The sequence below is a fragment of the Schistocerca serialis genome, chromosome 1 (assembly GCF_023864345.2).
Source record: "Schistocerca serialis cubense isolate TAMUIC-IGC-003099 chromosome 1, iqSchSeri2.2, whole genome shotgun sequence".
NCBI lineage: Eukaryota > Metazoa > Arthropoda > Insecta > Orthoptera > Acrididae > Schistocerca > Schistocerca serialis.
The window spans coordinates 687073501-687086732 of record NC_064638.1 but is presented as its reverse complement, the minus strand read 5'-3'; the positions used below and the strand labels follow the sequence as shown (position 1 = coordinate 687086732).

The 13232-nt window shown below is 41.3% G+C and overlaps 1 protein-coding gene across 1 annotated transcript in view; it reads left to right on the top strand.

Moving 5' to 3' along the window:
• LOC126425182 (uncharacterized) overlaps nucleotides 1–13232 on the top strand; it is a 289759-nt gene that overhangs the window by 234998 nt on the left and 41529 nt on the right. Inside the window, exon 18 of the mRNA XM_050088170.1 lies at nucleotides 6108–6231. Within this exon, the coding sequence (XP_049944127.1) occupies nucleotides 6108–6231 (124 nt within the window). The remainder of the gene's footprint in view (nucleotides 1–6107; nucleotides 6232–13232) is intronic.

Here is a 13232-nt window from a genome sequence, read left to right as displayed (position 1 = left end):
TATTATTAACTTAAAAAAGACCATGGCCCACTTTCTTCCATATTCTTGCTAATTACCATCTGGTGTCCCATCTCTGACATGAACAAAGTCATATTTTAAGCTATATGCATCCTTCCATTTTTCAAACTAAGTATTGTAGATTGTAGTGTTCTCCATTAGCAAGGTGTGAAAATGTTGATGGACAAAATTAAATGTGTCGCTGCTTCTCTTCTGTGATTTTGCTTCTGGCAGAGATTTCTGAAGAATGGCAACATTTTAATAATGTATACTATCTGCGTAAGTTTCATTGCCATTATGGGCCATCTTATAATAGCCAGATGTATTCATACAGGTAATTATTGAGTCAGTTTGTATAGTCAAATGCATCATAGTTAAATGCATCTGAAGTATCATGATGTTTCTATTTACCAGTCTTCTTCATATGGCTACTGAGTAACAACAATGTAAGGAAATGATAGATTGCTGCTTCCCATAAATATTACAAGTTAAGTCACTGTCAGGCACAATTAAAAGACACTTACACATTAGATTTCTGCCACAGCCTTCATCAGAAAGAGAAACAGTAACACACACCTTAATTCACAAGCAAGCACATACACCTCACACGCGCATGACCACCGACTCCAGCAGCTCGTACTGGAATGCAACTGTCACATGGAATGGATAAAGCAGTGTGGAGGGTGCGGGGAAAGGAAAGGGATAGCAGTTTATGGATGGGGGAGGGGGGGGGGGGGAGGAGGAAGGAACATTGTCTGGAGAAGTGTGCAGATACTAGACTGCCAACAGGTGTAGCATCAGGAGGCTTTGGGTCATGGAAGTGGGGGAAATGGAGCGAAAAAGGAGAGGAGTGGGGAATGATGGGCAGGTGTGTTGGCAGAGGGTGGTACACAAAATGGGTGGGAGACAAGAATAGGGAGGGCGTAATAAGACAGACATGGTGGAAACTGATTGGTGAAGTGTGTGGGGATGGTACTTCATTGTAGGTTGAGGCCAGGATAATGTTGGGAGCAGTGAATGTATTGTAAGGGTAACACCCATCTGCTCAGTTCAGAAAATCAGATAGTGGTGGGGAGGATCGAGGTGGTTTGGGTAGTAAAGCAGCCATTGAAATCAAGCACATTATATTTAGCTGCATGTTGTGCCACAGGGGGTATTCTTTGCTCTTGGCCACAGTTTGGCGGTGGTTGTTCATCTTGTTGGAAAGCTGCTCGGTAATCATACGAATATAAAAAGCTGTGCAATGATTACAGAAGAGCTTTTATAAGACATGGCTGCTTTCACAAGTAGCCCAGCTACAGATTGTATAGGATAAGCCACTGACAGGAGTGGAATAGGAAGTGCTGGACAGATGGATTGGGCAGCTTTTGTACCTGGATCTTCCGCAGGGATGTGATCCTTGTGGCAAGGGGTTGACATAGAGAGTGGTATAATGATGGACTAGGGTAGGATGATGGTGAGATTGGGTGGGCAGCAAAACAGCACTTTAGGAGGGATTGGAAGGATCTTGGGTAGGATATCCCTCATTTCAGACATGACGATAGATAATCAAAGCTCTGGCACAGGATTGCTTTGATGACCTATCATCATACCCTGAAATAAGGGACATACTATCCGAGATCCTTCTCAGCCCTCCTAAAGTGGTGTTATGTCAGCCACCCAACCTCCACAACATCCTAGTCCATCCCTATGCCACTCCAAATGCCAACCCCTTGTCACAAGGATCATGTCCCTGTGGAAGACCCAGGAGCAAGATCTACCCAATTCATCCACTCAGCACTTTCTATTCCAGTCCTGTCACAGTCTTACCATACATCATTCAGACTCAGTGCTTCCTATGAAAGCAGAAATGTCATGTACCAGCTCTGCTGTAATCATTTCACAACTTTTTATATTGTTAGGATAACGAACCAGCTGCCCACCAGGATGAACAGGCACCGCCAAACTGTGAGCAAGAGCAAAGTAGACCACCCGGTGACACAACATGCAGCTGAACATAATGCTTGATTTCAGTGGCTGCTTTACTTCCTGAGCCATCAGGATCCTCCCCTCCACCACAAGCTGTTCTGAACTGCACAGATGGACTTATCCTTACAACACATACTCCCCTCCCGAAATTATCCCAGCCTCAACCTATGGTAACATACTGTCCCCACATCCTCCAATCAACAGTTTCTGCCCCCTCTGTCCTATCACCTCCTCCCTATTCTCATCTCCCCCCTCCCTCTTTGTGTGCTGCCCTCTACCAACCCACACACTCATCTTTCCTCACTCCTCGACTTTTCCTCTCCGTTTTCCTCACTTCCCTGCTCCATAGCCTCCCAGCTGTGCCTGTTGGCAGTCTAGTCCCTGCACACTCTGCCAGACAGTGTTCCTCTCTCCTCCCATCCATACACTGCTATCCCTTCCTCGTCCTCTTCAAACTGCTACTTCCATTCCATGTGACAGTTGCATTGTGGTCCAAGCTGCAGTAGCTGGTGGTCATGTGTGCATGAGGTGTGTGTGCTAGCTTGTGTGAATGAATGGTGTGTGTTTCTGTCTCTCTCTCTTTTTCTAGTAGCTAATGTACCTGTCTGCAACTTAACTTGTCATCTGTACAGTAAATAGCAACCTCTCTTTTCCTTACGCTATTAATATCCCAAACTGAAGCTTTCACTGTTTGATTATTGAGTAATTTAATCACTAAATAATGGCTCATCACAACACTGTGAAATTTAATTTCTAGTTCAATTGCCTTTATTGATTTAACTGTACAGTGATCAGCATTTAAATAGCAATTCTGTAAGGTAGTAAAGAAAAAGGGCAGCAACTCAGATAGTTTATCAGTGGTCTGACAAAAGTAAAAAAATCACAAGGGACAACACATATGACTAACATCTTGAGTACTCAGAGATGCAGCAGAATGACTTAGTGATCACACTGACTTACTGACATGGAACATTACATGATGCTACCCAGAAGCTAAGTGACTTACGTAGGACATGGGTGAACTTAGTGCTATAAGCAAGTGAATCATTTCCCCTAACTGATGAATAACATATTGGTTGTAATAACTGAATGTTCACCACCAACTGTGTGATGATATGGGCGTTATGCATATTCACTCCTGGAAATTGAAATAAGAACACCGTGAATTCATTGTCCCAGGAAGGGGAAACTTTATTGACACATTCCTGGGGTCAGATACATCACATGATCACACTGACAGAACCACAGGCACATAGACACAGGCAACAGAGCATGCACAATGTCGGCACTAGTACAGTGTATATCCACCTTTCGCAGCAATGCGGGCTGCTATTCTCCCATGGAGACGATCGTAGAGATGCTGGATGTAGTCCTGTGGAATGGCTTGCCATGCCATTTCCACCTGGCGCCTCAGTTGGACCAGCGTTCGTGCTGGACGTGCAGACCGCGTGAGATGACGCTTCATCCAGTCCCAAACATGCTCAATGGGGGACAGATCCAGAGATCTTGCTGGCCAGGGTAGTTGACTTACACCTTCTAGAGCACGTTGGGTGGCACGGGATACATGCGGACGTGCATTGTCCTGTTGGAACAGCAAGTTCCCTTGCCGGTCTAGGAATGGTAGAACGATGGGTTCGATGACGGTTTGGATGTACCGTGCACTATTCAGTGTCCCCTCGACGATCACCAGTGGTGTACGGCCAGTGTAGGAGATCGCTCCCCACACCATGATGCCGGGTGTTGGCCCTGTGTGCCTCGGTCGTATGCAGTCCTGATTCTGGCGCTCACCTGCACGGTGCCAAACATGCATACGACCATCATTGGCACCAAGGCAGAAGCGACTCTCATCGCTGAAGACGACACGTCTCCATTCGTCCCTCCATTCACGCCTGTCGCGACACCACTGGAGGCGGGCTGCACGATGTTGGGGCGTGAGCGGAAGACGGCCTAACGGTGTGCGGGACCGTAGCCCAGCTTCATGGAGACGGTTGCGAATGGTCCTCGCCGATACCCCAGGAGCAACAGTGTCCCTAATTTGCTGGGAAGTGGCGGTGCGGTCCCCTACGGCACTGCGTAGGATCCTACGGTCTTGGCGTGCATCCGTGCGTCGCTGCGGTCCGGTCCCAGGTCGACGGGCACGTGCACCTTCCGCCGACCACTGGCGACAACATCGATGTACTGTGGAGACCTCACGCCTCACGTGTTGAGCAATTCGGCGGTACGTCCACCCGGCCTCCCGCATGCCCACTATACGCCCTCGCTCAAAGTCCGTCAACTGCACATACGGTTCACGTCCACGCTGTCGCGGCATGCTACCAGTGTTAAAGACTGCGATGGAGCTCCGTATGCCACGGCAAACTGGCTGACACTGACGGCGGCGGTGCACAAATGCTGCGCAGCTAGCGCCATTCGACGGCCAACACCGCGGTTCCTGGTGTGTCCGCTGTGCCGTGCGTGTGATCATTGCTTGTACAGCCCTCTCGCAGTCTCCGGAGCAAGTATGGTGGGTCTGACACACCGGTGTCAATGTGTTCTTTTTTCCATTTCCAGGAGTGTATAAAGACACATGTGGTGTAGAAATGACAACATACTAAAATAGCAAACTATTATGTTTTCGATATATGCAGTGAAGTTACCTTTGACTGTAAGCTGTATAATCAAAAATATTTTGGTAAAAAACATGTAATTCTAGGAAAGCTGTAGATTTCTGGAATCAGAAAAATCATTGCTACAAAAGTGGTATTTTGATGGGATCAGATTTAAAATTTGAACATTTTGGAATGTGATAATTCTGAATAAGTGTAACTTTTTCAGAAAAAGAAAGATATTTATTGCAAAGTGATAACAAGGGCTTTCAGTTAATGTACATCAATCCTAAAACAAATAATTATTAGGAGGGCAACATTTTGAAAAGGATATGGTTTGTAGTGAATCTTAAATATAGAGTATTTCATGGAAGGAAACATTCCACAAAAATAGTTATATTATTATCAACAGTGGTCTCAAAATGACACAGTGAATAATAAAGTTAAGTAAAATACAGTGTGGGTATGAATCTGTAAATTTCTTATACTAATGGTAAATGCATTATATGTGTAATAGTAAACAAAACCAAAACTATCTAATGAGTGGAATTGTAGTAAATAGAGCAATTCTGCCTTGCTGTGTTTAGGTGGCTATATTTTTCATTCAAATATGTGAGACAGCAGGTTGTAATCTCCACACAGAATCTGGAATTGAGTTAATATCATGGATATCAAGTCTCTTTTATATCAAGACCAAAAAACATAATTTTCACATGAAAAGGCCCTGAATTTCAGTAACTGAGAAATCCATTCACATTTCATTGAAAGTTGTTACAATGCACTTAACTTGGAAGTTTCAACAAAGCACTGAAAAGAAAACAGTTTTTCTTTTATTCACTGCAATTTTGTTAGCATTCAGTTTGTGGTGACCACTTACCACTATAACACTATTGCTCATCCTTGATATTATGATCTTTGACTCTACTATCTTTGTCTTTGTGTCTGTACACCATTTCGAGTTTTTTGGTTGTATTGCGCTTCTATGTATCATTAAAGTTTTTGATACCGAATCGCTTGTTGTGATTTCAATCCTATACCACATCATTGTTGGGACTGGAATTAATAATAGTAATAATAATAATAGCAATAATGATAAGTACTGCAAGTTCATTGTTTATACTGTAACTTTTCCACTTGTTACTTTACCTGTGGTGAACAGAATTTCGACAAGTACAGCATTATTATTTTTCACTCCTAGAACTTTACACTAATGTAAAATAATAAATAAAATCTTGAATCAGAATATTTTGTAGCTAAAGGAGAAATAAGGTTTTACCAACAGAAGTAAATTATAAATAATTATCTCACTACAAACTCGCATCTCATAAATACTATGTTCATAACAATGTTGAAAACTGGATTAAAAACACTCCAAATTACAAATTAGAAATTTTTGTTGAAAAATATTTTTATGTTTTAAATGATTTTTATAGATAATTTTCTTTATTTAATTCAGCTACACTTCATGATTTCTATTATAAATGATATTGTAAATACCTTTTGCAGGAGAGTACTTTTGTAGTACTCTAAATCTCAACCCTTAAACTCTTTTCACAGATCTCAAAGTTCCTCCTCCTCTAAGACCCGATCACTATTCTGGAGTGGAAGGAAAAGTTGTTCAAGCACAAGGACTGCATGTTGCCCGCATTGCACAACTGTACTGCCGTGTTCGTTTTCAAGGGTAAGGGTGGACTGGAAATATAATTACAAATTTATGTGCAACAAAATCTGAATTAACCTTTGTAGAATTACCAACAGCTTGTAGTAACATATACTCATTTTCATGAAGTCTTTGGTATTTCCATATGCACACAACAATGACATTTCGCATGTGTTTGTGTTTAGGATAGTTAAAGTAGTTTTTTGGAAATTAAATTTCTCTGAAATTTAATGATCTGAAACTCATGCCCACTTTGCTTTGTGTAATTAAGAAAATTATTATTTTTCTCAATAGTAAAAGCCCATATGAACCCAATGATACTACTCACAGAATGCTCATTAATTTTTCTCAAAATACAAGTGCTTGCATTTGTGAAATATGTAATGCATTTTTGGCATAGGATATTTTTCATTTTGTTGTTACACCTTTGATTTAAAAAGGTTGTGGGAGAGATGTAAATAACTACCAAATTGTTTCATTTTCAGAAGTTAGTAGCAGTAGTAGTAGTTGCTGTTGTTTTATTCATCTGCAGATTTCTTTTACAAAGATATTGGACATGTTTTGATATTATGATTTAAGAACAATAAAAGTAAAGTAAATCGCATAGACATTTACATACTTACAGTTCTAGTAGGATAAGGATGGGATTGGTAGTTGGATGTGGCCTTGTAGTAGGAACAATCCTGGCATTTATCAGAAGTATCTAGGGACACCACAGAAAACCTAAAGCAGGATGGAGCCTCCCCCTCCCTCAGCGAATATAAGGTCACTCTGTTTAAAACAGTACTTCCTCATTTAGTTTTTGCGGAACTAATGTACTCAAGAATAACAGACAACCTTCTCAATAATTATTTATTTAGTGAATCAAAATTTGAATTTTAGGATCAGTGCTCAATTAAAAGTTTGCTGTGTAACATAATTAAAAAGTCACTTTCTTGGAAATTCCATAATTGTCTTCCACTGCAATGCAGAATTTTGAAATTTCCCTCAGAGGTGCTTACAACCTTCCTCTTTAATTGTGTAAAAGCATGGCACCTTGCAATGTCATCCTCATGCTCGGCAGTGCTTCAGACAATAAAGTGTCAAAACATGCCCGAAAAAGGATCGAGCTCAGAAGTTCATGTGAGATGTTAAGTAGATTAATTATATCACATTGCCACCAAATTTCACAAAAACTCTGCTCATTGCCACCGTGAATGTGTCACACAATGAGAAGGTTGTTATACCACCTCTTACCCACATTTCACCCCTTGTTTTAATGCCTCTGTGGTGGAGGTCAGAACCATGACACCCAGCGTTGATGTCACACGGTTTTATTATGGGTGGCTGAGGAAAGCATTTCAGACATACCACCACTCACAGATGACACAAAAATGCCTCAGGAGGTGGCATAAAAGGTGTAAATGAAACCACCCTTTCCCTTGTGGCATGGATTCCCACACATTTTGTGATAAAAAGTGGCACTTCACAGTGCATTGAACAACAGGAGGGTGACACCTCCCACACAGTTCAACCTTTCTATAAGGTCATTGTAGGGTTGCAACTCCACTGAACATGAACTGACCCATTTGGAGTGTGTGCAGCCATAATTTTTGATCTGGTATACCGTGTGGAACAATTGGGGACTGGTCAAAACTATTCAACGAAATTTGAATGTGATTCAAAGCAGCAAAGGGTATTTATGCTCTTTCAGCCCTCTTCATTCATCCCCTACTGTGGCATGATCAGGAGGGGGGGGGGGGGGGAATTGTATGGGAAGTGGTGATCTTTCCATCATGTGACACAAGGATTATGGTGTAATCTCGTGGCAGTGTGACATCATTAACTCACCTAATACACTTTGCCCTGTTTTTCTCATGTGTCAACACCTTTCTGTTCAAAGCATCACTGAGAACAAGGGTGATGTTATAGGGTGACAAATTTTTGTGCCATTAAAGGCACATTTAAGCCAAATTTCTAACTTCAGTGTCAGAATGGGAGACAATTACAGTGTTTCCAAAAAAATGGCCCTTTACTGCATTTACTCGAATCTAAGCTGCACTCTTTTTCTGGTTTTTGTAATCCAAAAAACCATCTGCGGCTTAGAATTGAGTGCAAAGTAAGTGGAAGTTCTAAAAAATGTTGCTAGGTGCTGCCACAACTAACGTCTGCCGTTGAATATATGTAGCACTACACAGGCATGCTTTGCAGGCACAAAGATAAATACTGGCGCCAAAACCTCTGCGTCAGTAAATAAATTTAAAAAAAAAAGGTGGAAGACGAGCATTTTTCTCCGCCCCTAGTTTCAACCACTGCATTTTCACACATTATCTACATCTACATCTACATCTACATTGATACTCCGCAAGCCACCCAACGGTGTGTGGCGGAGGGCACCTTACGTGCCACTGTCATTACCTCCCTTTCCTGTTCCAGTCGCGTATGGTTCGCGGGAAGAACGACTGTCTGAAAGCCTCCGTGCGTGCTCTAATCTCTCTGATTTTACATTCGTGATCTCCTCGGGAAGTATAAGTAGGGGGAAGCAATATATTCGATACCTCATCCAGAAACGCATCCTCTCGAAACCTGGCGAGCAAGCTACACCGCGATGCAGAGCGCCTCTCTTGCAGAGTCTGCCACTTGAGTTTATTAAACATCTCCGTAACGCTATCACGGTTACCAAATAACCCAGTGACGAAACGCGCCGCTCTTCTTTGGATCTTCTCTATCTCCTCCGTCAACCCGACCTGGTACGGATCCCACACTGATGAGCAATACTCAAGTATAGGTCGAACGAGTGTTTTGTAAGCCACCTCCTTTGTTGATGGACTACATTTTCTAAGCACTCTCCCAATGAATCTCAACCTGGTACCCGCCTTACCAACAATTAGTTTTATATGATCATTCCACTTCAAATCGTTCCGTACGCATACTCCCAGATATTTTACAGAAGTAACTGCTACCAGTGTTTGTTCCGCTATCATATAATCATACAATAAAGGATCCTTCTTTCTATGTATTCGCAATACATTACATTTGTCTATGTTAAGGGTCAGTTGCCACTCCCTGCACCAAGTGCCTATCCGCTGCAGATCTTCCTGTATTTCGCTACAATTTTCTAATGCAGCAACTTCTCTGTATACTACAGCATCATCCGCGAAAAGCCGCATGGAACTTCCGACACTATCTACTAAGTCATTTATATATATTGTGAAAAGCAATGGTCCCATAACACTCCCCTGTGGCACGCCAGAGGTTACTTTAACGTCTGTAGACGTCTCTCCATTGATAACAACATGCTGTGTTCTGTTTGCCAAAAACTCCTCAATCCAGCCACACAGCTGGTCTGATATTCCGTAGGCTCTTACTTTGCTTATCAGGCGACAGTGCGGAACTGTATCGAACGCCTTCCGGAAGTCAAGAAAAATAGCATCTACCTGGGAGCCTGTATCTAATATTTTCTGGGTCTCATGAACAAATAAGGCGAGTTGGGTCTCACACGATCGCTGTTTCCGGAATCCATGTTGATTCCTACATAGTAGATTCTGGGTTTCCAGAAATGAAGTAAATACAAATTCAGTATTGTTCATCTTTGAATGTAGCAACATTTCAGTGTACCATGAAAATCTGACTGGCAAGACTGTTTGGGATGTTTGTCAATATGGCCAACTCTACGTTCTGAATTTTTTCCTACTTGTGAGAAGAGATGGTAGCTAATAGGAACTGTTATGAATTGTGAATCACATGCAGTATTCTCTTCACCATAAGAATAATATGAATATAAACATTTTGCCATGTATTCTTTCGTGTTTGCTGCTATCTAATTTAAATCCTGTCTGCATAATAAACCACGAAACTGGAGTGAGACAACAGCAAATGTGGAAGAATATACATACCATATCATGTTTGTGTTCGTATTATTCTTATGCCTAATAGTGATACAGTCAGAAATGAAGCAAGGCAATTGACTAGATTTTTAAATCTAAGATGACTCTAATTTCTGTGCAGAATGTAATGTACTAAAGAGGCGTCTCCAAAGATTTTCAAATGGGGAAAAATTTTCACTAAACTCTCATTCAGAACATCTTCTATCATACACAGTCTATTATTTGGTTCTTGTTGGTCATTATCAAAGAAAGCAGCAGTGTAAGTAACAACAAATAGCAGTCTCTTGCCATTGTTGATATGATTCCTCTCTCTCTCTCTTTCTTCTTTTTTTTTTTTTTTTTTTTTAAATTGTAAGCGGTGGTAGCGCACACAAAAGCAAGCCATGCCGTGAGTGGTGACAGGCCGTAAACACTCATTATCAGAATGCGACAAACAATGCACGACACAGTACTGTAATGCTGTAATGCATTTTCAGCTTAGAGTGACGTAAACACCTATAACAAAGAGAATGGCACTTATCAGATCAAAGAAAAAAAAGCAATCAATTCAAATCAGATGAAGCACTTGAAAAAGGAAGGGTACCCATATAAGTACGGACGGAGCGCCTGATGTATAGCAACGGCTACCTCGTAAAGGTTAACTGCTAAGCTTACGACTCGAACCAAACTACTGTAGCTGTATCGTCATTCATTCAACCTAAATTGTGTCTCATGTTACAATGGACCAACTTTGTTTCGATTTGGAGGTGCAGCCTAAAAGTTTTCTCTCCTCTTGAATTTTGAGTCTCAAATTTCAGGTGCGGCTTCGACTCGGGAAATTTTTTTTTCCTTGATTTCGAGTCTAATTTTTCAGGTGCGGCTTAGATTCGAGTAAATACGGTAATTGTGTTGTGCAGAGTCCCAGTCACATTGTCATTCATCATTTTTTCAAGTATGAGACAGTAAAACATCAGTCAGTATGTTTTTCTAAGACCTACCCAAGGAGTTTGATTGTGTAAATTGAAACATTTTGGCAGACAAATGAGAAAATAGAATTAATGCTGTTGCTACAAAATGGCTTATTTCTACTCATTAAAAGAACTTAATGAATGTAGATATGGAATACTTCTCTGGGTGGGGAGAAAGTAATATGGGATTCTACGTGTTTCAGTCTTGTCCTGCTACTTTCCTCATCAGGGTTGCCATAAGTTCTGGAAATAAGGGAAATTTGGAAAAAAAAAAAACACTGGAAAAAAATCTCATTTTTGTCTCAGTAGATGAAATGGTTTGTTTACTGGCTGGGCGCAGCTAAATATGTGCACTGCATCCCTGCACCCCTCATTTTAACTGCTGCTCTGCTTTCTACTATTCTCCTCAGCTTGCAGTCAGTAGTGCCATCACTTCTTGCCACTAGCCTAGCAGCTGCCGACAAGAGGCAGGGAGGCATGAGGAGTGGTTTGTTTGGATCTGATTCTCAGAGACTATTGACACAGCACCAGAGACGGTGGTCATGTGTGCATGAGTTGTGTCTGAGTGATTATATGAATGTGTGTGTGTGCTCTCATTTTCTGACAAAGGCTATGGCTGAAAATTTAGTTGTGAGAGTGTGATAGTCTTTTCGACGTGTCTGTCTGCAGCTCAGTGATCATCTTCACGGTGAGTTGCTACCTATCCTCATTAGTATTGATTCCCTGAGTATTCGTGCAAGTTACTCTTGCATAGATTGATCACTGCAGTCTCATTTCATCAACACTGTGTCCATGACACGTGAACAACTGGCCACACGAGTGGACTTCCATGACAGGCCAAAACCACAGGCATTTCTGTGGGTATCTCTAATGGATCAAATCTGCTGATCTGAAGCCCATTGTTTCCCACTAATGTGCAGGTCCTGCCCATTGGATCTAGTCTCACTAATGTGCCCGGAGGCCAGGTCTGTCTGTGTGTGGCATAATACGGTGGATTTTCATCATGGACCCAGGACTGCAGTGCTCCTCAGCAGCCCAGAGGCCACAGGCAATGGATTTCAGGAATTGCAACTGTCTCAGTACATTGTACAGTGTGGTGTTTTATAGACATTTTATTTATTGTAGTACATTTTGGCACTTTGAAAGTAGTCCATATATTAAAAAGTATGGATGAGAAGAAGAAGAAAATTGTGGCAGTCACTGGTGGTTTGTACACTATGTACTCATATATTTCTCAAAAGAAAAATCACACAATACCTGTAAAATGATATTATCACATGGCATTGATGGGCGGGAGGCCCCATCCAGGGAAATTCGGCGGCCTGCTTGCAAGTCTTCATTCAGATGATGCCACATTGGCTGACTTGCATGTTGGTGGTCATGAAATGGTGATGAGAACAACACCCAGTCCATGAGTGGAGAAAATCTCCAACCCAGCCAGGAAATGAACCTGGGTCCGCTTCATAATAGCCAAACATGTTACCACTCAGCTAAGCAGGCAGACACACAATACCACTAAAATAATCGACATAACACAGTGTGTAATAACTGACAATAACGAACATATTTGAACCAAAGTTTCATTGACAGTCACTGTAGCATTGGTTTATACAACTCTTCCCCGCCTTATACATTTTTTTCAAGAGGCCTCCTTTTCTCAGGTTATTTCTGAAATCAGTGAAGGTATTTTAAATCTGTCTTGCAACTCCAAGGAAATGCATATTTTTGTCACCAGATGTGTTTCGTTTTATTGAAATAAAATAAATTCAGTGGTCTTAATGAAACACGCGTACTGTTTGGCTTGCTTTCTCTATCTAAATTCAGTTCATTACAAAAGATGTTGATGTTAGTACTTAAAATATTTGCTCACTCATTTAGAAATAATAAAGTCCCTAAATTTTTTTGTCAACTTATGTCTTTACTCACCCTTGATATCTCAAAGTTTGTCAAGAAAAAAATGCTAAAGCTTATCTGGAAATCAGGGTAATATCAGGGAATGTCACTTGAAGAAATTTGTGGCAACCCTGCTCAAGTACGTAACTGAGCTTCTATTTGATTTCAGGAAGAATTTTTTCTTCTCACAATGTTTGGACACTTTAGACATTTTTTACCTTTTATTGTGACAGTTCATTGTTAGAAATATTGGAATTCCCTTCTTTCTTTTCTAACACTAAAAAGTCCATGTTGGACAATATTATGAAAAGGAGAG